The sequence below is a fragment of the Sitophilus oryzae genome, unplaced genomic scaffold, assembly GCF_002938485.1.
Source record: "Sitophilus oryzae breed Bouriz unplaced genomic scaffold, Soryzae_2.0 scaffold_684_pilon_pilon, whole genome shotgun sequence".
Lineage (NCBI taxonomy): Eukaryota > Metazoa > Arthropoda > Insecta > Coleoptera > Curculionidae > Sitophilus > Sitophilus oryzae.
The window spans coordinates 715,768-742,863 of NW_022147289.1; the positions used below are offsets into that span (position 1 = coordinate 715,768).

At 32.3% G+C, this 27,096-nt stretch overlaps 1 protein-coding gene across 1 annotated transcript in view; it reads left to right on the forward strand.

Moving 5' to 3' along the window:
- Positions 1–27,096, forward strand: part of LOC115888118 (carbonic anhydrase-related protein 10-like) — a 251,929-nt gene that overhangs the window by 219,615 nt on the left and 5,218 nt on the right. The window contains exon 9 of the mRNA XM_030907702.1: positions 23,255–23,297. Within this exon, the coding sequence (XP_030763562.1) occupies positions 23,255–23,297 (43 nt within the window). The remainder of the gene's footprint in view (positions 1–23,254; positions 23,298–27,096) is intronic.

The window sequence follows — 27,096 nt, forward strand, 5'->3', positions numbered from 1 at the left end:
CTGTAGTCAGGATCTGGTTTCAACCAGGCAAAGCCAACAGCTTGCCCAGTTCCAGGCCGGAAATTCCCATGCACGTACCGATATGCAGGCACAAATCAAGTTTGCATAGGAGGAGTATACGATAAAACTGAACTTCTGTGGAGGTCTTTATTTAGAGCTCCCTGTTAATTAATTAGAAATATAAAATGCAGGTGCAAAAATGAAAGTTTTCAAAGATTAGAATTTTCTAAATCAAATTTAGTTCTTTATTTAATTAAAAACTATATTTTAATTCACTAACTAATTTAATATTTTAAGACTTCTTTTTTACATTTTTTAAATTAAAGAAGCCAAAAAGAACCGTGGGCAACTTTTCTCTAAAAATATCTATCTATCGGCATTCATTTAAGTTGTCCTAAAAATGTTTCCATGACAATAATTAATCGCAAAAGTTTCCATTATGTTAGGAAACGAAAGTTTTAACGCAATTTATTGGTAGTTTTTTTCTCTTTTTCTTCAAGTTATTAGTAATCGGCTACGAAATAAAATGGACTAGAAAATAGACGACTTTTGAAATCTATTATATTAAATTTTTCTTTCATAAAGTTTTAACAAGGAAAAATATTTTAAGCAGATGTAAAAACTTTCTTAAATAATAATACTCTTTTCTATACAATCAGCTTAATACTTTTACAAAATAAAAACTAGAAGAAAGCAACATCGATATTAAGTATCTGATTTCTAATAACTAACTGTTTTTAGTTAAAGTATAAGAGGCTTTATGTATATCTAATTGGATATTTTTATTTTCCTATCTTCTTTCAGTTTCTGTTCGTTACGTAAATTTATTTTATCAAACACTCTAAGCTAACTTAACGTAACCGTTTACGTAACCGTTTTTGAGAAAAAGAGTTATTTAAAATTTTTGGAGAAGTCAAACCGTCTTTGAAAAAAATTTGTATGGTATAATATAAACGTCAAATTTAATTATTACCACAGCCACTGTGACATAAAAGAAAGACATGTGGCTATCTATTTCAAAAATTGAATTGTGCCAGTGTCATATAATATTGGCGGTAGCTGTCATGGAATTGAGGGATTAAAAAATTATCATAAATCATTTTTTCCAAATGGAAGCCTACTGCTTTTATTTCACTAGTGAAAAGGATTTTCAATTCGTTACGTTTTGATTATACATGTTCCAATAGCCTATGACTTTAAACGTCAAGCGGTGTAAAACAATATATCTGGCCATGTCGTATTGTCACGTTCTCTCAAATAATTAGTTTTCTGACACAAAGAAATAATTGTCTGATTGTTTGGCATTTGGATGATTGTCAAAAGGAAGCTAGATAAAATCGAGAAAAATATATATGCGCTTTAAAACTAAATCTTAAATGACTTAAAAACGATTTATTTTATATATTTATAGGAACATGTATAATAAAAAAAAAACGAACTGAAAAATATTTTTGCTAGTAAAAAAACTGGGTTTCTATTTTGAAAAAAATGGTTTTTGATAATTTTCTAATAGCTCAATTCCATGACAGATACGGCCAATATTATTTGACTTTCGAACAATTTAATATTCGAAATAGATAGTCATATGTTTTCTTTTTATGTCACAGTCGTTGTGATAATCACTAAATTTGACGTTTAGGCTATACATTTTTTTTGACAGGCATTTTTTTTCGTCCAAAAATTTTAAATATTTTTTTTCTCAAATACGGTTAATGTTAGATATCGAGTGTTTGATATCAAAATACATAAAATTTACGTATAATTTAAGTATATAATAAAAATTGGGGGACCCAGTTAAAATAAGAAAGTTTCTGTCAACTTCCAGTATTTCCGAACGTGCCGCCATATTGAAAATATTTTTAATCGATAGATCTCGTTGTGAAACAATAATGTGCAGAAAATCTCCGATCTAAATATTTTAACTATCCAAAAAAAAATCCTTATGGCTTTTTCGCCACTGCACAGCAAGAAAAATCTACAAAATAAATTACCAGTTATTTTTTGTAAACACTTCTGGGCGTTAAACCTAAACGGACGCTGCTTGTCAGAAGTTGTGTTTACAGTAATAAAAATTTGCCTAACAAAGAAAAAAATGCTTAACGTTTCGGAAAGTTTTCTCTTTCCGTCGTCGGAAGCAAAAAAATATAAAGAATCAAGAAAAAAACTATTTAAATTGAACTATTCGACAACACTTTACTTTTTAAAACAGATACGTCTACAAGAAATCGTTGACGTTCTGTTAAAATGACATTATATTAAGTTAAACTTCAAAATTAACAATTACTACCTGATAATTACTTAATAAGGTAAAACCAAAAAGCCCAAATTTCTGTATGATTATTTTTAAATTTTACGTATGTTATGTTTATTTATGTAATGTTCTTTAAAATCAAAGAAGCGATTGCCATACATTACTAACATCTACAGATGCATGAGCAATACATTTATTTTTATTAGATTGAATTAAAAAAGCCTCTTTTATTTTTCTTTTAGAGGCTATCGCTTCTTTCATTATAATTTTGGCGTTAATAAAATTTATTCTCATATTTTAATTCTCATTTTTTTATTTTCATATTTTAATTCTCTAAAAAATTCTAATGTACGCTCAATCTGGGACGCCCTGTATAACCAATGTATAAGAGCGGGCGGTATCTCTGTTGATATGTTTTTCAATACAACTTAATAGCCGTACTTAGCGCTTTATACAGAGTGGTCCGAACTGCGTTCCGGAAACTTCGTTAGCATATTCTACAGATTAAAATAAGTAAAAAAGTTCGTATAAATGTATGTCCTAAAATGCTTAGTTTCGGAGATACAGGGTGTAGAAATTTCATTTTTATATCGATTTTTTCCAAATAATTTATGAAGTAACGTCAATATTTGGATGAAAATTGGTGTCTGGGTGTTTTTTGACATGAGAAATTTGGATTTTCATGTTAATATGAGTCCTATTTGTAGAGGGCGCCATCTACATATTTTTTAACTGGTTTGAGGAGTAATAACTTTTCGTCCATACCTGTATAAAACTACCGAGTAAAAAAATTTTAGTAAAATTAAAGTACATTTACGACTTTTTCTACATAAAAAAGGTCTCTTGGTAAAAATCGCTAGGAGTAATGGTTCTCCAGATATTTGGAATCGAAATTATCAATACCTGTCATCATTGACATAAATTAAACATGTTGACTAAATAGTTATTAAACTGAAATCATAAATTTGAAATCTTTTTGTGCGAAAAGTTCAACAGAATCATCATTTTTTCGCAGAAAAATTTATGATTAATTTAAAAAAAATAAATATTTATTATTTCAGACAAATATCTAAACTCAACGTGTGTTATTTTTTGTCAATAATGACATGTATTGACTATTTCCATTCTAAATATCTTGAGAACGGTTGCTCGTAGCGATTTTTACCAAGAGACATTTTTTACGTAAAAAGTCATGAGAATGTATATTTTTTCACTCAGTAGTTTTATACAGGTACGGACGAAAAGTTATTACTCTTCAAAACAGTTAAAACACATGTAGGTAGCGCCCCCTACAAATAGGAGTCATTTTGTCAATAGGAGTCACACCACCAATTTTCATCCAAATATTGACGTTACTTGGTTGGAAAAAATCGAAATAAAAATGAAACTTCTACACCCTGTATCTCCGAAACTAAGCATTTTAGGACATACATTTATACAAACTTTTTTAATTATTTTTATCTGCAGAATATACTGGGCCGAAGTTTCCGGAATACAATCGGACCACCCTGTATATGTTGTCTTGTTTTAGGACATTTTACAAGTAAAACATGACAAACCGGCTTTTTTGGCACTTAGAACATTATTTACTTCAAGTATTCAATTGTTGGTGAAACAAGTTTTCTGGATTTAAAATCTTACGTAAAATACTGGAACTCTTAATGCTCTAAGTTAAGTTCCATAACAATTTTCTAGGTCCGGATATAATAGTGGGTCGGGAAGGCAAAAATATCCAGACTATTCGCCCCGAAAGTGGAAGTTTATTTACCAATTACCTCCAGGTATAATTGCATCCATTTTAATATGTATGTGTTGATGGCAAACTGGCGAACGTGACCCGAATTACTTCCGGAGCTTGGAAAGATAACTTTAATGTAGTTTAGAATTCTCATTTGCAGAAATTGTTTTAGTTCAGTTTGCGCTTATCTATTTATAGGAATTTAAATGTATTCTATGCAGAAAATGATACTAGATTATACTAGATCAGTGCTGGGCCAAAAATTTAAGGTTTCTTCTTAAGATTGTAGATTGTATGGGAGGGAGGAAGTTAATAACCGCGACTATATACAGGGTTCGGTAAAAGTGCGTCGGGCATCTGTAGCTCCTAGAATAAAAACTTGAGAATTTTCTTTAAGGGCAGACGTAAATAAAGTAAGTACTAGAATGTATTTCAGAAAAATATTTTAACTTCTATAGGGTGTTCAGAAAAGTGTAAGTGGATCGGAATGATTTTTTTAAATGGAACACCCTGTATATTATTGCATTTTTTGGCTTTCTTTCAGATCACTTTATATAGGATTATATAAAGTGATCTGTAAGACGCTACATAGTCAGACAAGAGAAATAATAGCTAATTTATATAGGTAAGTTAATAATAACGTGGATGAAATCTCATTTGGTTTATTTCCTTGTGTTCATAATAGGGTTTGCGATGAAGAAGCTACAGAGAGTTCGCTTAAGTTGCCGCTTAAACGTAAACTTGAGCGGATATTTCTTTATACCGGAGTTAGCGTATCGGCTATAAAAAATTCACACAGAAGATAAAAAAGGCTGAAAACTAACCCCGATAAAATGATGTCCAGCTCTGAAAAGAAACGACCACGTGAGACTGCTGCCGAAAATCTCGACGACTTTTTTCGAAGTGGTCAGAATTTGATAAATAGATTTTATCTCGAATTCAAACTCGTCCCCACAATTAGAAAGCTTTTTGCAAAATTGCAGGAAGAATCGAATTTTCCTTTCGCAGGAAAACGCTTAGGGGTTATTAAAATCAAATGAATTTTTTTGGCGTAAATGTCAAAGTAACAGATAAATATTAATGGAGCGGCCCATTATATTGCAGAGAGAGATATAAATATATACGCGAAATTCGAAAATATAGCCAAGTATTATCTATTTGGATGAAACATATGGGTAGACAATGACCTAACCGTTAAAAACTACTGGCGGAGCGATACCAGATCTGGTGTAATAGGCAATATTGGATCTACTGGTGAGTAAAATTATGTTTTGTTTGCGCTTCCAAAGTTAACTATTTTCAAGATATTTTTTTGCTGGAAATAGTTATATCTAAAATTATGTATTATAGAAAAAAATATAGTTAGTACAGATATATAAATAAATATACCTCAAGACTCAGTCTTGATCTGCTGATGACGGACATGGTTAGCGAAACGTGCGTCCAGTGTAAAATTAAAAGTGTTTTGGTGTATTATACTGATTTAGTGTTTTATTTTGCTGTGTAACACTAAAGGTTCCAACCCCCAGCTGTAATTATTTCTTCTATTATATTAACAACACAATAATAAAATGATTCAAAATATTTAAGGGAACTTTAATAAAAGCTTTTAGTGTTTATCTGCTAACTCAACAGTAACGATTCAAACAGCATAAAGTTTTTTGAAAAAAATATTAATCTGAGTATTATATTTATGATACACATTATTTTCATATAACACCGTACGCCCGTGCCTATTTTATGAATGAAATTGGGCGTGTTTTGTTTACAACTGCGTTCCCCTGCCGATACCCCGTAGCTACAGATCCGTTGGTCACACTATAATATTATTTCATATGGCTCTTTTAACGGTAAAATAACAGAGAAAAGTCACTGGGCGGCTTTGATTAAAATTTACTGTGGAAAATGGCATCTGAAATATAAAACTACGAATATCTGCAAAACCGTTTCTTAATTCTCCATCTACTAAAAAAATAATACACAGGGTGTTCCATTTAAAAAATACGAAGAATTTTTTTTATATTTTAGAAAGTTTGGAGCAGAATTTTGAACATTCTGTATGATTTACGATTATATGGTAATCTATATATAATAAATAATATATAGCGAAATAAGTACAAACCATCTAAATCAAATACCTAATACAGTTTTGATTTCAGGACAGTTCTTGTATTTTTAATATTTTTTTAAGAAAGACTAAAAAAGATTTTTTTTTATTTATTTATTAATATCTCTGAAACTATCGAAATATATGTACTCATATCTTAGGATTATGTAAAGTGACCCAAAAAGAAAGCCATGAAAAAATCATCCCACTCCACTCACACTTTTTTGAGCCACCCTATAGAAGTTAAAATATTTTCCTGGAATACATTCTAGTACATACTTTAGGTTTGCACTTAAGCAAGATTTCCAAGTTTTTTATTCTAGGTGCTGCAGATGCCCGACGCACTATTGCCAGACCCTGTATATCCATTTTTATATTCTAATTATTGTTATAACGAATATGGTTTATTTTAAAACAAACCTAGAGCCACAGGACGCAAGGAAAGAAACTCCTAACAAATGAGAATATGAATGTTGATCATTTTCACTAAAAATCTGTTTTCACGTTCCTTATATTCTTTCAGTAACACTGAATCGGTCACACTGCTTCAGTAAGACTGACAGGTGATAACCTGCATTTAGCTGTCCATTTCCTTAGTATCTAAAGCGGAATCGTATATTTTTATTTACACTAACTAAACATTGCTGAAAAAAACTCAGACAGTTTGATTAAAGGATACCGCACACTGAAAAATAAAAAATCCACTCCGGCGCAATCTGAGAGCTTATCCAATTAAATCTGAAGCTCGCTACACACAGACAATTTGTAACGGAGAATCTCGACGTAAACAAAACAAAACATGAAATAGACGTTGCCGGGCTGACTGGTGGGCGAGAATCCTAATTAAGCTTTCGGGATTTAAAGGGAAATTTCTAGGTAAATTACCGCCGCACTTGGGACGATAATGTTTTAAATTAGGCCTCTTAATATTTCACCGGGATCGGGTTTAATAGCGCACCCGAAAATATCCGAATTGCTAGCCACGAAAGTGGAAGTTTATTAACCAATTATCTCCGGATATAACTGTATCTACGTGGATGTGTATGTGTTGATTACAAAACGCTGAAATTAACCTGAAGAGATTTTGGAAAGTAGATTAGAATTTATATTTGGCGAAATAGTTTTAGTAAAGTTTTAAATAAGAGGTAGAATAGAGTTAAGGATTGTATGGGAGTAATTATAGGTCTATTGTATCCCCCTTTCTTGAGTTATAACTCATCATACAATTTCAGAGCTTTGACAAAAGCCAGTATCTGAGACGATTTTACAAAGTTTAGTTCTCCATCTGCGATATCAGTTGTACCAAAGTTTATGACACGAATGGTTGTCGTCTCGGCACACTCAGTAATGAGGTATTGTGGTGTTTCCTCATTTTCCCCACAGAATCTGCATTCGCTGTTGTTTCATAGCTTCAATATACTGGGGTGTTAATTGAGGAGGCAGAGTCCTGTTAAAAACCCCGTGACAATCCGAAGATTGAGAGTTCTTGTTCTTGAGTAGCGGCTATCAACTCTTGACAATATGAATATACTGATCATTTTCACTGAAAACGTTTTCTCACGTTGCGTGTTTGTTTAGTAACACTGACTTACTTACTTCTTACTGCGGGGTGTAAGGGGTATTGAACACTGAATCAGTTACACTGCTTCAGTAAGACTGACGAGTGATAACTCGCCTTTAGCTGTCTATTTCCGTAGTATGTAACGCGGAATCGTATATTTGTATTTACACTAACTAAACATTGCTGAAAAAACTCAGACGGTTTGATTAAAGGATACCGCACACTGACAAAATAAAAAATCCACTTCGGCGCAATCTGAGAGCTTATCCAATTAAATCTGAAGCGCGCTACACACAGACAATTTGTAACGGAGAATCTCGACGTAAACAAAACAAAACATGAAATAGACGTTGCCGTGCTGGCTGGTGGGCGAGAATCCTAATTAAGCTTTCGAGATTTAAAGGGAAATTTCTAGGTAAATTACCGCCGCACTTGGGACGATAATGTTTTAAATTAGGCCTCTTAATATTTCACCGGGATCGGGTTTAATAGCGCACCCGAAAATATCCGAATTGCTAGCCACGAAAGTGGAAGTTTATTAACCAATTATCTCCGGGTATAACTGTATCTACGTGGATGTGTATGTGTTGATTACAAAACGCTGAAATTAACCTGAAGAGATTTTGGAAACTAGATTAGAATTTGTATTTGGCGAAATACTCTTAGTAAAATTTTATATAAGAGGGAGAATAGGGTTAAGGATTGTATGGGAGTAATTATAGGTCTATTGTATCCCCCTTCTACAAAAAAACTTCTACACCCTGTATCTCTGAAACTAAGCATTTTAGGACATACATTTATACTAGTGATGGGCAAAACTGTTATTTTTAGATAACAGTTGAAACTGTTATAGTTATTTATTAAAAAAAACAGCTTAAAATAACAGCTTAAAAATAACAGGTTCTTTGTTTTATTGCTAAATATCTGAAAGAATATGAGGCGGTCACCGCCAGGCGTATTAACGCAGTTGCAAGTTGCAACAATGACGTGCTCGGTGGTAGTATTTCCAGGGTGTCAAAACATTTCTAAATATCGATTGTTATCTAAAATACCTCTCTAAAACGGTGGTTGTTTACAAATAAGCGCTATTTACAAATTGCGATATAAAAAAAGCCAAAATTCCGCCACTCGTCTATACCTATACATTCCGATCTACCTACGCTCTGCTCCTCGATCCGCGTAGAGCCTGAATTGCGTAGCAGTGTACAGGGTGCATCTCACTCGACGGCGAGAAGCTCTTAGTTATGATTTTACCATTTGCGGTCAAAAAATAGCAATATAAGAAAATGTGTAGTATATTCTTCATAAGTAAACCAACTACACTCTAGAGTTCGAATTAATTTTACACTTAAACTAGCGTGTACCCGCGACTTCGTTCCCGTCGAATTAATAATTTATAATGGTGATGATAAAGCAAAGCAAGAATTTCCATTAACATACAAACTGGATAAAATTTTCGCACATTTGCCAAAAATAAGTTTTGTCGAGCAGTTTAAGCAGAATCGTGGTTAATCAATTACTCAACTTTTTGGAACACCCTGTATGATTTTTTTAAAAAATTCAAAATATGTAAAAAAACAAAATAAATTATGCGTGTCCAAGCGTTTTCCCGTTTTTTAAATAACAAATATTGTAATATTTGAGGGGTGTTTTCACCCTCTTGGAATTTGAGATTCGAGAATCCCCTCCTTATCGAACCTCAACTCCACAGTCAATCCGTTTGCCAAAAATCAGCTTTAAACGTCAAGCAGTTTAAGCAGAATCGTGATTACTCAATGGTCATATTTTATAAAACACCCTGTATATATTTTTAAAAATCTTAAAATATGTAAAACAACAAAATAAAATATACGTGTTTAAGAGTTTTTCCGAAAAACTCACCGGTTTTTTAAATAAAAATATTCTAATATTTGTGTGTGGTTTCACCCCCTTAGAATTCGAGTTTCGAAAAATCCCTTCTTATCGAACCTCTACACCCTAAAGTCAATCCGTTTTCCAAAAATCAGCTTTTTACGTCTAGGGCTTTAAGCAGGATCGTGATTAATCAATGACCAAATTTTTCAAAACACCCTGTATACATTTTTAAAGAATCTTAAAATATTATTCTAAAAATTTTTCAGAATAAATAAATACCTAAATATTGAAACTTAATAAGTAAGTACTGAAACATACACCGCCATAATATCTCGACCTCCGCCCGTTATGCTCGTAACAGGTTAAAAAACAATGTATCTAAAACAACTGATGCGTTATTCTCCAACCTGTTTCGAACCTCCATCGACAATCGACCGATGCAGCAGCGTTACTGTCCCACTCCGATTATCTCGACCGCCGCTCTGTTATGCTCGTAACAGGTTAAAAACAACGTATCTAAAATGACTGCTTCTCCAACCCGTTGCGAGCCTCCATCGACAATCGACCGATGCAGCAGCGTTCCTTTTCCACTCCTGTTATCTCGACCGCCAGGCGTTATGCCCGCAACTCTTTCAAAAAAACTGCTTCTTTTATATCCTATTATTTTTAAGCTGTTGCAAGCCCCACACGATCATCGACCGATGGAGCTACGTTCGCCGCGCCGCGCCGTAACGCATTCCCCACTCCGTTGTCCGTTGTATCTTGCCGCCTGTATCGATGGTTGTCGAAATAACATGTTTTCCATCCATAATCCATACTAGTTGTTTTTTAGAATTGCTTCGAGCATCATCGAATTTCGTGGCGGTGCAGAGCGCCGATTTCGTTTCACGAACGGTCGATCTCTGCGTATCGTTATTTTATATCTGTTATTTTTTAAAAGTAGTAACGGTTGTGTTATGTTATTTCTAAACAATTGTTATAAAATAAGAGATAGTTAAATAACAAACCATCACTAATTTATACGAACTTTTCTACTTATTTTTATCTGCAGAATATGCTGAGGAAGTTTTCGAAATACATTTCGGACCACCCTGTATATTAATACCTATAGATTAAATTATGTAAATTAATAGAGGTGTCTTTGTAGCGATTAAAGGAGAATTATTCAGTGTCGCGGTTAAGGGTTATTTTTTTTCTCAAGGAGAAGCCTTAAATATCAGGATTTACGAACACGTAAGCACTTATTAAGGAATCATGACTGTGTCTATGTATATCTATAAAGATACTAAGAGATATACTAAAATAAATATGTTGATGCTCGGTGCAATATACACACAGACACAAGATAAATGACAATTTGAAGTGATAAGTTGGGTTAGGCAAGCGCCGACAGGAAATGGAGACTACACGCGAATATGTTTGTGCTCCGATGGCGGTTTTGACAGAAAACGGTGGAAGGGGGGGATATGCAACCCCCTTCGAGCGTGTCACACGAGCCGTTGCCCATTCTCGTTCAGGAAATTGAAATCCGCACAATACAAATTTTGCATAGACACCCACACCCACACCCGCAGTCATAGTAAATTCGAATTATTTCCTTTTCGACGATTCCTATCGACTAAATTAAAATTCGATTGTTCGGCTTGGCCAAATTCAATATATCTCGTCCGTATGTTGAAATTAACAAGCCAAATTTTATAACTAATATTTAATTGTTCCAATGTGGAAAGGGGTAGATGAGTAACAAGCTGTTACAATCGATCGAGGACGAATAAAAATCTGGAAATTGTTTTAGTCTCTAGTTAAAAAAACATAATTTCTTGATAATATGGTAACTAGGGTTCAGAACCGGAAATTCCCGGTTCTTTTGAGATATCAAAGAACCGAGACTCGAAATTATTAATTTCCGGTTCTTTCGGTATCTTCGGGACTCGGTAACAATAACTAAAAATTTATTTTTATTACATGAGAAAGTGTGAAAGCTATTTCTCATTGTTCTTCTTCTTTTTTCTTTTGAAATTTTTGTAATTTTTATTAGCAATTATTGAAGTTTGGATATATTATTTTATTATTTAGTACAATGTGTTGTTCAATGTATTAGTTATCCAATGAAAATCACCTAACCAATATATTACTACAAAACAAACACATTAATGTTAAAATTAAACTTGTTTTAAATTAAAAGAAAGTTGTAGAAAATCATTGAAATAGATAATAATATAAAAATAGGTCATTATATATTATTTTTTCCGCATTTCTTCCCATCAGAAGATTTTCAGATACAGAAGAATTGTTACTTACACGAAATGTGAAAATATTCTGTTTTCAAGCAAATTTTTACTCGATGATCAGTTTATTTTATTTTATTTTATTGTGAACTCATATTTTCCTAAATACATCTCTGTGAAACTAAGGCGAGTGCTACGACTATAATTTGCCTAGTTATAAATCACGACTATACAGCTCCGTCAGTGGTCACGGGACGCGAGAACAAGGTCATATAAAGTGGCAGAAAAAGAACAAAAGATTTGACAAGGAGTAAAGCTACTATAAAAAAATAGTTTCCTTATACTATGGCTGTACCCAGAAGTAAACATGTGTACAAAAATGACTGTTTGACCGTGTTTAGATGTAAATAGTGTATTAGTCTATATTTTATTTTATGTCTATGTATGGTACAGTATTCTTTCTCCGCTCCTCTGTAAACGACTGCGCGCAAATCAGCGCGCAGCGGCGCAAAGCTAAACTAAATGTTGGACATATTGATTGGCGGCGATTAGTGATGGGTTGTTATTTAACTATCTGTTATTTTATAACAATTATTTAGAAATAACATAACGCAACCGTTGCTATTTTTTAAAAATAACAGATATAAAATAACAGGCGCTCAATCGTGTCGGCGCTCTGCACCGCCACGAAATTCGATGCTGCTCGAAGCAATTCCAAAAAACAACTAGTATGGATTATGGATGGAAAACATGTTATTTCGACAACCATCGATACAGGCGGCGAGATACAACGGACAACGGAGTTGTTACACAGCAAAATAAAACACTAAATCACCACAATTCACCCAAAACACTTTTACTTTTTACGCTGGTTTCGCTAACCATGTTAGCATCATCAGCAGATGATTATAAACTAAGATGTTAAAAAACTTTAAAAGAATGCTAACAAACCTTATTGATTTTTTTTAAAGAGAAAATTGCAAGTATCAATCCCTCATTACCAAAATTGTATGCGTTGCCAAAATTCATAAGCCGGACAAGTCTATGCACGCCCAACTGTTTCGGCTATAGGTTCTCCGACATATAATTTGGCAAAATGGTTATCAAGGGAGAGATACAACGGACAACGGAGTAGGGAATGCGGCACGGCGCGGCGCGGCGAACGTAGCTGCATCGGTCGATGGTCGTATGGGGCTTGCAACAGCTTAAAAATAATAGGATATAAAAGAAGCGGCTTTAAAACAGTTGTGGGTATAACGCCTGGCGGTCGAGATAACAGGAGTGGAAAAGGAACTCTGCTGCCTCTGAAACGACTGCGCAAGATCGGCTCGACGGTTGGAGAAGAAGTCATTTTAGAAAGTTATTTTTTAACCTGTTACGAGCATAACAGAGCGGCGGTCGAGATTGTCGGAGTAAGGGAAAGTAACGCTGCTGCATCGGTCGATTGTCGATGGAGTTTCGAAACATGAACCTTCTTACTCAGTTCTAAAAATAATATTGACCGATTTCAACTAAATTAAAAATATAACATTGCATGATAAAAGGTGAAATTTTGGTCACCTTTATGTCTTCGTTGTGCCCCAACGGTTCCAATTCCACATACTTTAGGCTACTTGGAAGGAATTACTGAACGCAAATGGTTTCGACAATAAAACTGTAAGATTGAATATATTAGCTTACATCATTATGTATGAAAACAATGTTGTTTTCAATTTAATAACAACTTTTTGAACAGCGTAAAAAGGTACAGCAATGGAGCAATCCATTGTCTCCAGGGTTTTTGGTTCGATAAACTTATTCATGAGCAGGTTTGAAGTGGAGGCTAAGAACCAGTTTGAGTATTTTCCAAAGGATGGTATAGGTTTGTGTATGAAATTTTTGCTGTTTTTGACACATTCTTAAACACATAGATAATTTTATTTCTAAGTTAAATAATCGTTTTGCTTCCATTAAATTTTTAAAAGTATATACAGGGTGTTTCATAAAATATGAGTAATCACGATTCTGCTTAAATTGTTTGACACATGAAATTGAGAACAACGACAGATTACCATTTCTAGATGTATTAGTTATTAGAAATACTAATAATTGCCTGGAATTTGATATCTATAAGAAAAATACGTTTGGACACGCATAATATATTCTAATGAATCATATCATAGTATTGAACATAAAAAATGGCTAGTTTAAATTTTTTAGTTCATAGGTTACTTAGTTTTCCACTTTCAACGAAAGCTGCTGAAATAGAAAAGATTACATTAGGAATGTAGCTGAGTGTAATGGATATTCTCCTTCACTGATCGATAATTAAAACGTAGGTTTAGGTTAATGATTTCTGAAAAATCGACTTTTCAAGTGGAGAAAGATACGTCAAAATATTGCTTTTTTCAATACACGTTTGATAGACAGTTAATTCGTGGTCTAAAGAAGATTTTTAAGAATGTCAATTATAAACTTGTGTATAGTGCTATAATAATAAATTACAACAATTATTAGGTAATCCAAAGGATAAAACACCTCTACTGGAAAGGTCGAATTATTTATAAAATTTCTTGTAAAGATTGTAATCAGAAATATGTTGGGCAAACTAGAAGATCAATATTAAGTAGATTTAAAGAACATTTAGCTCAGATAAGATATGGTAGACCTGATAAATCTTGCGTTGCCGGACATATTGTTGATAAAGAACATTGTATAGATCTTAATAACTTAAAATTACTTAAACAGAGTCTCGGAATTACAGGCAATTAGATGCATATGAAAGCATCAGAATTAATAAATGTAAAGATAGTATGAACAGAGACAACGGTCCAATTCCTTCGAGTTCTTAGAAATGTTTTCCTACCTACTGGAAATACTAGGAAATCTAACCGAGCACGTCATTGTTGCAACTTGCAACTGCGTTAATACGCCTGGCGGTGACCGCCTCATACTCTTTCAGATATTTAGCAATAAAATAAAGAAACCTGTTATTTTTAAGCTGTTATTTTAAGCTGTTTTTTTATAAATAACTATAACAGTTTCAACTGTTATCTAAAAATAACAGTTTTGCCCATCACTAGCGGCGATGGTATAACCAGCTACATCTCGGACAGGTTTTGTGCCACGAAATCGCCCATAAGTTTGCGAATCTTACTTCTTCAATCAACGCTACTAGTCAGGCCAAAAAACTCACATATTTTCATATTTTATCTTGTCATATAAAACGTAATAAAAATACGTATATAAATAACTATTTGTTTTCAGCGTTTAATAATTTCTAACACAAACCTCACAATCGTAACCAGTCGCTGCCGGTACAAATCTTTCTTTCCGTAAAAATACTTCTGTAAGAAAGTTTGTGACGTTGTTCCATTTATACACTTACACGACTAAAATAAATGTCAGGATCAAGCGGAGCTCAAAATATAAAAGAGATATTCCTTATTTTTATTGTAGGATTTGTAAAGTTAAGTCCAAAAGTAAAACTTTCTCTTAACTTCACTCTCACGCTAGGTCTATTTATTTTATTCTTCTTCAGAAATTGTTTTATAGTCGTATGTTCGGTATGTTCTTCGCCATGTCAGAAATTTCTGGAAAAAAGGTAAATATTTCTTCACAGCAATAGAGAATAAAAAATAAAATGTTATTAAAGAAATTGTGTGTGCACTATGTGCCCATACTTGAAGGGAACTTCTTACTAACAGCTATTAAATTGAAGGATTTGAAGGAAATGTTTGAAAAAGTGTAGTTTGCAATGTTGAAAAAGTAATAAATTAATAAAATATTTTCTTACGCGTAACAAATAGTTTTTTAAGTGCGACAAAATAGTTTTTACGGACAGAAAATAGTTTTTACGTGTAAAAAATAGTTTTATACTTGCAAAATAAAAAAAAATAATAAATAATTTGTCGCTTTCACAAAATTTGTATTATAAAATATCAATATTTTTTATAAACACGTGGCCTGCTCACAAATGCACGTCGTGTCACTACGTATTTGGAAGGCGTAAGCTCGTGTGTCACGGCCTTGAATTTTTACTCCAAGCGCGCGTAAAGAAGTTTGTAAGCCTTCTAGATTGTAGAATCGTGGCTAACGTCATATTCAAAGCCTGACTATATAAAAAAATAATATACAGGGTGTTCCATTTAAAAAAACAAAGAAAAAATATTTTATATTTTAGACAGTTTGGCGTAGAATATTGAACATCCTGTATGATTTACGATTACCACATTTATAGTAAAGTAAGAACAGACCATCTAAAGTAAATACCTAATATAGTTTTGATTTCAGAACAATTCCTGTATTTTTAATAATTTTTTTAAAAAGGGCTGAAAAATATATATTTTTGATTTATTTTTTAATATCTCTAAAACTATAGAAATATATTTATTCATATCTTAGTGTTATGTAAAGTGATCTGAAAGGAAGCCAAAAATGCAATAATATACAGGGTGTTCCATTTAAAAAAAATCATCCAGGTCCGCTCACACTTTTTTGAGCCCCCCTATAGAAGTTAACATATTTTCCTGAGATACATCCTGGTACATACTTTAGATTTGCACTTAAACAAAATTCTCAAGATTTTTATTCTAGGAGCTACAGATGCCCGACGCACTATTGCCGGACCCTGTATGTATATCAATATAACATAAAACGGGGAGATGTAATTAACGAAATATCATCGTAAGAAGAGCTGTTTTAAAAACGTCTAGGTTTCCTTATTTTACTGAGATTTATGAAAAAAAATCCTTTGCCTTGGATACAAATACCGCCACGTTTTGGAAATAGCTCAAAACAAAACAAAATTGAACAAGGTAATAAAAAACGCCAAAAAAAATCCCCGAGTAGTTTTTAAGCGCTTTTAAGAATCGAAAGTAGGCCGAGGCAAACCAAAATGGGTCAAGACAACTGGAAATAAATCGAATTGCGTTAAAGTTGGGCGACCAAATGCGACATGTTTCGAATTGTTTCTCACATAGTGTACACGCTGTTTTACAAAATATTTCATTAATAATCAACAAAAAGCAAAGCATATTTAAATTTATTCACCAAAAAAAAAACAGTTATAAATTCGAACTTAGCATATCTGCCGTGTCGTGTCTCCCTTCTGCCCCGAGATAAAAATTAACTGGAAATTTCCAGTTCGTTCTGGCAACACTCCCGGCCTGATTTATCAGCCAAATTAAAGAAGACTGAAGGCAAAAGTGCTCTCTGAAATAAGCCAGTCCGGATTATCCCACGTCGACGTCTCCTTTGAAACTCGCAGACGCTTTTCGCTGATAAATTGCTAATATATTACGGCCCTTTGTACCGCTGGATGGCGTAGGGCAAAATTGACGATTTACGTAACGTCGTACCTACCAGACGTTTTTTGATGTTAACTTTTTAAAAATTTAACTGCAGATCTTCCGCTTGGTAGAATTGTAACTCAAAATAAATTGGGAATCGTTGGGAAACTATGGTTACAGAGAAAAACTTTTTTTAGGCCATGAAACATTTACAGGGTCCGGCAATAGTACGTCGGCCATCTCTAGTTTCTAGAATAAAAAACTGGAGAATTTCGTTTAAGTACAGACCTAAAGTATGTACCAGGATGTATTTTAGGAAAATATTTTAACTTCTATAAGGTGGGCTCAAAAAAGTATGAGTGGATCTGAATGATTTTTTTTAAATGGAACACCCTGTATATTACTGCATTTTTGGCTTCCTTTCGAATCACTTTACATATTCCTAAAATGTGAGTAAATATATTTCGATAGTTTCAGAGATATTAATAAATAAATCAAAAATATATATTTTCAGCCCTTCGTAAAAAAATATTAAAAATACAAGAGCTGGTTTGAAATCAAAACTACACACACCGGAAAAATCTAGGGATATCATTTTATTAAAGTTAAAAATAAATGTTTTGAATAAACAACCACATATTTGTAGGCCGATTCTTTCTACTTCGATTGAAACGAAGTAGTCACACTAGTTATTTCTAAATTTGGGATATTTGCAGAAGTGTTTGTGCATTTTTTGTCAAATATATAAAAAAGCACCTAGCCATCAATTGTTCGAATTAACCTGTACTGGCTATGTTTTTATGATAACTGGCCAGAATTCATTCAAATAACTCTGTTTAGTATTAAACGACATTATGGAGCGTAGACATCTTAACAGAGACGAAATGCTAGGGGCCATGGGATGCTCGAAGCTGGAAAGCGCCAAATCGACGTAGCTAGAGCATTAAATACAACGCAAAGTGTAATATCGCGATTAAGTGCACGCTACCGTGAAAGTGGTGATGTTGCTGAAAGGCACACAGGGCGACATCGTATTACTACCCCTCAGCAAGATCATTTTTTACAATTAAATGCTCTACGCCGACCGACTCTTACATCACCAGAGTTTAGTTTAATTCTCCAGGAAACACATAATGTAACCGTTAGTCCTGACACTGTTCGCAATAGATTAAGAGAGGTCAACTTAAGAAGCAGACGCCCCTGGAGAGCTCAACCCTTAACGAGAGGAAATCGAGAGGTACGATATTTGTGGGCTCAAGATCATGTTCAGTGGTCGAATGAACAATGGACCAATGTTCTCTTCACGGATGAGTCACGCTTTGGAATTCATCCGGATTCGAGAAGGCTTAGGGTATGGAGAGAACCGGGAGATTTTATTCGGTTGGATCATGTTCAGGAAGTGCACCCTTATCAAGGTGGAACAGTTATGGTCTGGGGAGGACTCCAGTTAGGCCGAAAAACCGATCTCGTTTTTCTTGAAAGGTTTCTAACCAGGAATCCCATATCGTGATTAAATTCTTGAGCCTGTCGTGTTACCATATGCCAATGATTTTGGGAGAAACTTCATTCTCATGCATGACAATGCACGGCCTCATACAGCCAGAGCGGGAAGTGAGTTTATCAATGCTCATCAATTAAACATCTTACCCTGGCCGGCACAATCTGCTGACCTCAACCTCATCGAGCACGTATGGGACGCGGTCCAAAGAAGAATTTTGAGAATGGGTATGCCTCGTGAAACTCGTAGGGATCTGGTTCGGGCCGTGAATGCAGCGTGGCAGGCTGTACCTCAAGAAGAGATCGACAACCTGATCAGGAGCATAGAGAGACGATGTAGGGCTATAATGAACAGTAGAGGAGGCTATACCCTTTATTAAGTAACAATGGTTTTATCTTTTTTTTAATTCACAGTTTAGAATAAAAAAAATGTGTGTATATATTTTTTTGAGTTCAATAAAAATCAAGGTAAATTTGAAAAATTCGGTAAATTTCGCATTTTTATTTCCAATACGTCCTGTAAACTATTTGTTTATTTTAATTTTGTTATATCAGAAATGCAAATAATAAAATTACTGACGATGGCTGGATAAAATTGTAATATCCCTAGACTTTTCCGGTGTGTGTATATTAGGTATTTGCTTTATAGATGGTTTGCTCTTACTTTGTTAAAAATATGGTAATCGTAAATCATACAGGATGTTTAATATTCTACGCCAAAGTTTCTAAAATATAAATATTTTTCTTTGTTTTTTTTTTTAATCGAACACCCTGTATATTATTTTTTATTAGATAGAGAGTTAAAAAGTGAACATTTTTTGTATTTAAAGTATTTCAAAGTTTTTAATAGTTTTGCAGTATTATTTTAAAAATTTTATACAATTTTTAATTTTGCACTTAAACAAAATTCCAAAGTTTTTTATTCTAGGAGCTACAGATGCCCGACGCACTTTTGCAGGACCCTGTATATTAAACTTCTTTTCATATCTTTCCCAACAACGGCGATATTCGACTTCCTCGCACTAACGGGACACCCTCTATATAAATTTTAACATTTGCTCATCTCTTTGCATTAAGGATATAATACAAGACTGAATAATTTATTCATAAAGTGAGTTTCTTTATGTTGAACATTTTTAAAAATGAAAAATTTCAGTTATTTTCAAACATTTTCAAGATAAATGAATAGTTTTACTGCGCTTCGTGTATGTACCGCAGCAGAGCTATTTATCATCTTTTGTTGTGGTAATAATTTAAAAGTAGCATGTATATAAGCACTTTTAAAAATAGTGAATTGTTTTGCAAGAAAAATATTTTGTTTTATAGATCTCGTCTACTTTGTATACCGGGTGAGTCTCAAAAGTGGCTCATTCTTATAACTTTTTTATTTCTTCAGATAAAAAAAAACGAGATTTGGAATGTTAGTATATGACATAAATTAGGATTGATTGACGTATTCAAGTCTTTTCGACCACTTCCTGTTTCACCGGAAATAACTTTTGATTTTTAAATGGCACCCTCGGTAATTTTTTTACATTATTCGATAGAAAATGACACTCTAAATATTCGGCATTTTCGCTTAAAACAAAATTGAATTTTAAATTTTAATCTAGAGTGCCATGGCTGTGTTAAAAACACTAATTTTTAATCAAGGAGCCTTGGAAAAATTTATTTAACCTTCTAATGTTTTTAGTGTCTTGTCCTGGACGGTTAAAAGATACGCAAATCGTATTTTAAATCTCAATTTTTTCAAATGGAACGAGGGTGGCTCATTAGCATATTTGAAAAAAAACATTTTTTTACGAATAATTTGATACCACACACTTGGTATTTCGAGTCAAAGTGTTGTCATGATGTTAAAGTCGCCTGTTGCAATTTTAAATAAACCATATTCGAAAATGTCAAAAGTTGTCATATGATATGTCATTTTATTCAGAGTACCATTTTATGCCGAACTTTGAATAAGAAGACTAAGGAAGGAGCATAATGCTATCCATGTATTCATGCATGGTGGGCGGAAAAAGCACTCTAGGGTGGGGATCCTTGACAGTTCTATTTGACGATTCATTTGACACATTTGAATTTGATTTGAAATTTTGTGGATTTGTCAGTCTTTACGGAGCTTATTTTATGTTATTTATTATTTATTCTACTACTGATAGTTGTATAGAGGTAGTAAATCTAGATGGAAATTGTGGCAGAACTTAAATTAACAGTGACACTATCGCGATTTATCGAAAAAGACTCTAAAATAGTTGGTTGTGTAGCGTGCGGTAGATCTCGGCAAAAATTGAGTGAAATAATGGAACAACTTTTCGTTAGTAAGTGACTATATAATATACATACGTGTAGTAAACCGATCATTTATGAAATTCACTTAAATTAACTAAATCATATATTTTTCTCGCATTTTAGCTTTTATTTATTACTTGTCAAAGATTAGATGTCAAAGAATTTAGATACGTTAATTTGACTTATCTGCTTCAGTAGCGTATCGGATGTTTGTGTTAATAAATACTTATTATAACTTATCTATTTTTATTAGAATTATATATTTTTATAACAATTGTAATAACTACCAACATTTATTCACAACCTAAAATAAAAAAACAAATTATTGAGTCTACCCCATGTCTACCCTGCATCATAGTTTTTACATTTTTTAAATAAAATTAGAACGACACTGATAAACCGGAATTTAAGTCGGCCATATTTGAGGCCCATCGCAGTGTACCTAAGATTTTTGATATGCTCCTTCCTTAGTCTTCTTATTCAAAGATGCCGAATACCGAGTAAGTAAGTAACAAAATACCGAGGATTCCATTTAAAAATCAAAAGTCATTTCCGGTGAAACAGGAAGTGACCGAAAATAATTGAATACGTCAATCAATCCTAATTTATATTATAATGGTATTAATTTCATAAAACGGTATGGAAATTTTTAGAAGTATACACGGGATTAACCATTTTAGGACACAAGCAACAATTTTTATGAAATTTAAAGAAGGTATCCATTTTTCTCAAAGAGACCTGGTTCAAATTAAAAAAGTAGAAAAAAGACTCAAAGTACATTGTATAAACGTTGAGACCGAGACTTTGAGTCTTTTTTCTACTTTTTTAATTTTTATGAAGAAAATTATGTCTCTAAATGTCAATAATAAAAAAAAATCCTCTTGGAAAGACAATAATTCGGGGACATACTGTATAAACAAAAAATATGTTGTATACTGTTTTATACTCTAAAACTCTCTTACTTTAAAAAAATAATAATCAGTGTAATAAATTGTAAACTCACTACAAACCCAGCCTTCTTTTCAACTCCCCCTAATGCATATATATAAATAACACATTTTCTATTATTGTATACATGGTACATTCACACCCGATGATATACGTTGTAAACAGTATATCTCTACAAATTTATTTGCTCAAATCCGGAAGCATACCTACGTATGTAAATTGTAAAAGTAACACGCGCCTGTTAAAATATTATCCGAATTTACATTTAAATAACTTAATCTCATTTATACCTGTATTTTATTTATTGCTCTTTTATTTATGTTCCGTTATTTTTCATATGAATTTAATGTGTTTTTTTTTCCTTTTATTGGTTTAAATTAATATCATAAACATTTATAATAGTGTTACAAATAGAATTAAAAAAAAAACTTTTTTAAATTCTATTTCGATTTTATCGTCTGTTTATGCTATTTGTAGTTATTATCGGCTTCTTTATTTATACTGGGTGTTAATCAAAAGTGGCTCACCCCTTTAATTTTTTTATTTTTTTAAAATAAAAAGACGAAATTTGGTATTTTGTATATGACATAAATCGGCATTGATTGATGTGATCAATTAGTTTCTGTCACTTCTTATTTAATCGGAAATTACTAAAACTTTTGATTATTTTTAATTTATAAAATGGTACCCTCAGTGTTTTTTTTTACTTTATTTGATGAAAAATGATATTCAGAAAAGAATGACATATCAAATGTCAACTTTTGACATTTTCAAATAGAAAAATTGCATTTTAAATTTCAATCTAGAGTGTCATGGTCATAAACGACAATTTGACTAATACGAAGCATGTGGCACCAAATTATTGTGAAAAAAATGTTTTATTTCCAAATATATAGGGAAATTAAAACAACTTTGGTTGCACGTAATCAATGACACCATGCGTCGTCTTATGGAGTTTGCTGGTGGTCGTATTATGATGTGCAACCAAAGTTATTTTAATTTACCTATACTAATGAGCCACCCGCGTTTCATTTGAAAAAAATGAGATATGATTAAAAATACGATTTTGGCATCTTTTAAGAACCCAGGAAGACACGAAAAACATTAGACGATCAAATCTATTTTTCTAAAGCTCCTTGATTAAAAATTAATAGTTTTAACTTAATTTGCAATTTAAACTGCAATTTTTTTTAATTGAAGATGTAAAAAGTTGACATATGATATGTCGTTCTATTCAAAAAATGCCAATTTCTATCAAATAAAAGTAAAATAATAAATATAATTAAAAATTTCCGGTGAAACAGGAAGTGACTGAAAGTAATTGAATACCGTCAATCAATCCCGATTTATGTCGTATCTTAACACACAAAATTTCCTTTTTTATCTGGAAAAATAAAAAAGTTATAGAGGTGAGCCACTTTCGAGAAACACCCGGTATATAATTATGACATACTGTAAAAATATCAGCAGGCTAGTTTAACATTATTTAAAAAAAATATTTGTTTCAGATAAATCACTGTCCATCAATGCACAAAGAAATGTACTATAGAGGTAAGAGAGCTTTTAGATAACCTTAAATACACTAAGTAACATTGAAAATACAACATTTATGTAATGTTGACTACCACTAAGTAGTTGCAAAAATTCAACAGCAAAAATATGACGTTAATCAAAATTAATAATCTACTATCTATCAAAGAATGAAATCGAAAATATATTAGCATAGAAACGCGTTTTGATATTTAGGACTTATTTAGGAAAAAATTCAATTATTATATTTTCATGTTTTTTTCTAATTTTCTCTAAAACTGTATAGAAATTTGGAACAGTGTAAACGAGATTAACTGTTTTAGGACAAACAAATTTTTTTATGAAGAATGCAAAAATTTTTCAAAATGTCAATAATAAAAAAAAGTTGTAAAGGCAATCCGGGGACATACTGTATACTGCATACTGTTAACATAAAAGTATTTTTGTTCAACATTTTTTTTTGAACAAAAAAATCTATGGCCAAAAATAAAATTGTAAAAATAGTCCAAGGAAATAGGCCTTGAAAGTTTTGATAAAAACTTGAATTTTTGATATAAGTGACTGAAAGATCTAAAAACTTATTTATGAACATTTTTTTTAAATTCACCCCCGACAAGGGGTGAAATAAATAAATAAAATTATTTTTTCGAAATTTTGGAGAAACGGTAAGGACTAGAAAAAAAGTTGTAGAGCGTTTAATTTTACATAAAAATGATCTCTAAACTTTTTTTGCTCAAATCAAAATTAACCGGGTGGATGGAGACAACTTTTATTGAATTTTTAAAGTCCTTACCGTTTCTCTGAAATTTGAAAAAAAACACTTTGTTTATATTTTTCACCCCTTCTCAGGATGAATTTAAAAAAATCTTAATTAAAATTTATAATTTTCCAAGCAAATTGAATAAAAATGTTAAATATATGAATTTTTCAGCTTCACTTATAATTTTTTTTAATTTCTACTATCCCCTAGCTTCTAGCCACCCTATCTCGGTTATTTTTGATCTGAGCCAAAAGAGTATAGAGATCACATTTCTATGTAAAATTTGAGGTTCCACAACTTTTATTTGAACTTTTTTCTAGTTCTTCTCCGAAAGTTCGAAAAAATTACTTTATTTATTTTTATTATTATTCACCCCTTCTAGGGGGTGAATTTAAAAAAAAACTTTCAAAAGGTTTTTTACCAAAACTTCGTAGGTATTTAAAGGCCTATTTTCTTGGACTAAAAAATATCAAAACCAATCTTCTCGAAAATCCAGCAATGTAATTTAGATTCCTAACCTATACTCACCTAACTTTCTCCAATATCCTTAAACTCTTAAACCAATGATACGTAAAAGGGATCAAAGCCTTTTTTTGGTCAAATAATTTCGCTTTTAGTCGATTCCAACGCAATTAAGTATTTGTGTTAAAGGAAACAAACAAAATTAAAAAAGTTCTGAGAAATTCATCAAACAAACATTTGTTTTTCTAAATGAAACACACATAAACAGCCTTAAAATTAAATAATAATTATGTTTTTCTTAATGTCTATTGAAAACAGCAAAGCTTGATTTTCATGCATCGGTTATCCATGGTACAAAGAATACAAGGTATGATATTGCGCAGGTTGGTCGCTACGTCACAGGTGATAACTGGCGCTATTGGTCAGCACTCTCCGCGCGCCAGTTCAAATCGTCAAGATATTGTTATAAACCTGTTTTTTTTTTGTTTATATACCGTCATTGAATTATCGCTAAGCAAGTTACTGTGGAGCAGTGCGTAAGGAGTCGGGCTAGGAAGCGAGAGACCGGAGTTCGAATCTCGGCCGGGACATAACTTTTTATTTTTTAAATACTGTTGTATTCAATAGTTTATTTTTGTAGTTTAAAAAAAGAACTATTTATTCTGTTATTTTTTAATCTCCGGTATTAATATAAATTGATTGTTGGTTCAACACCTCATCTAATATAAAATAATATTCTACTTTTTGAAATGTATCGGGCACTAATTGTACCTAAAAGTAATATATTTTTAGTGATATACCATATTGTAAACTATTTAATATTTCAGTCACTTAAAAAGCTAATTTGCATTGAATAATTGTCTACCATTAAAGGAAATTTGAGCTATAATATAATCCTCGATGGGCATATTCTGGGTATGCAAATACTTCCTCTAAATTTTGGGTGTCGTTCAACCAATTTATTCTCAAAACCTGAAACATCTACATATAAAAAGAAGCACAGGTCACTAATTACAATAAACTTCACCCTTGGAATTACTTCTATCATAATTACAATACGTTCATCTGCATTGGCATTTTCTACTTTTCGATGGGAAACAATAAACTTCCCAACATTTTTTAAATGATGTAATAATTCCTCTTGTGGTTACTTTTCCATAGATAACCTCATCTCTGTCCTCATGTGAATTCAGAGGCAATGAACATGAAAATTTTTACCATAAACATCGCAAACTAAAAACCTAATAAACAATTTTATACCGAATATAGAAATAAATTTAGTATTCTTACCTATTATTATCGTCCAAATCCATGTTAATAGAAATTATTTTAATTATATTTTTGGAACTGCTGGTTTTAGTAATTATTAAATTAAACGAACTAAAAAGTCTTAAAAATAAACAATTCTTAACCATAACCCCAAAAAATGCAGATCTCCTGTTAACTTTCTTTATTTTTTATTTATTCATTATTTTCCTAGTGACGTCACAGGTGGTATGCGCGAACTGAACGAAATTGGAGCCGCTATCGATCATACCTTGTATTCTTTGTACCATGTCGGTTATCCGACTATACGATGATACGATATTAATTTTTTTGTTTGAATTTAAAGACTTCGATTGGTTAGAAAATTACGCAGTTTTTAAATTTATTGCATTTTCATGCCTCCGTTCATCGGATATACGATTTGCTTGTGGTTGGTGTCATTTTATATTTTCATTTCCATAACGAGATTTCGCTGTTTTACTTATAGTCTAAGAGCTAGCAATGTTTTCGAGAGAGAATTTTAATAAAGCTGATTCTCTCATATACTTTTGCTATGTTCTCCTAAACAGAGTGCGGACCGTCTGGCTGCCGGTAGACGTTGCGTTCACTACTGCGCATCATATCTGTTTTCAACTTCTTTTCACTACTGCGCATCACAAATTTGCCCTGTATTTAAGGAACTAAAGAGGCTAGAACAAACATATGTGTAGCATATTTAGTTTCATAAAAAATAGCAAAGTAATGTGAAAATCGCATCATTGTATCTCTACTTATAAACGAGAAATCCCATAAACCAAACGAAAATGGAATACCCGGTACAGATGATGCGCAGTAGTGAGCCGAGTAGTCTACCGGCAGCGAGACGGCCCGCACTTTAGCTAGGATAGTACAGGAGAGCAAAATATATATTAAAGAACTAGCTTTTTTAAAATTATCGTTTTTCCGACGTTGCTAGCTCTTGTACTATTATACAGGGCCCGGCAATAGTGCGTCGGGCATCTGTAGCTCCTAGAATAAAATAATTGTGAATTTTGTTTAAGTGAAAACCTAAAGTATGTACCAGGATGTATTTCAGGAAAATATTTTAACTTTTATAGGGTGGCTCAAAAAAGTGTGAGTGGATCTGGATGATTTTTTTCAAATGCAACACCCTGTATATTATTGCATTTTTAGGTTCCTTTTAGATCACTTTACATAATATTAAGATATGAGTAAATATTTATCGATAGTTTCAGAGATATTAATAAATAAATGAAAAATATATATTTTTCAACCCTTCTTAAAAATGATTATTAAAAATTCAAGTACTGTTTGAAATCAAAATTATATTAG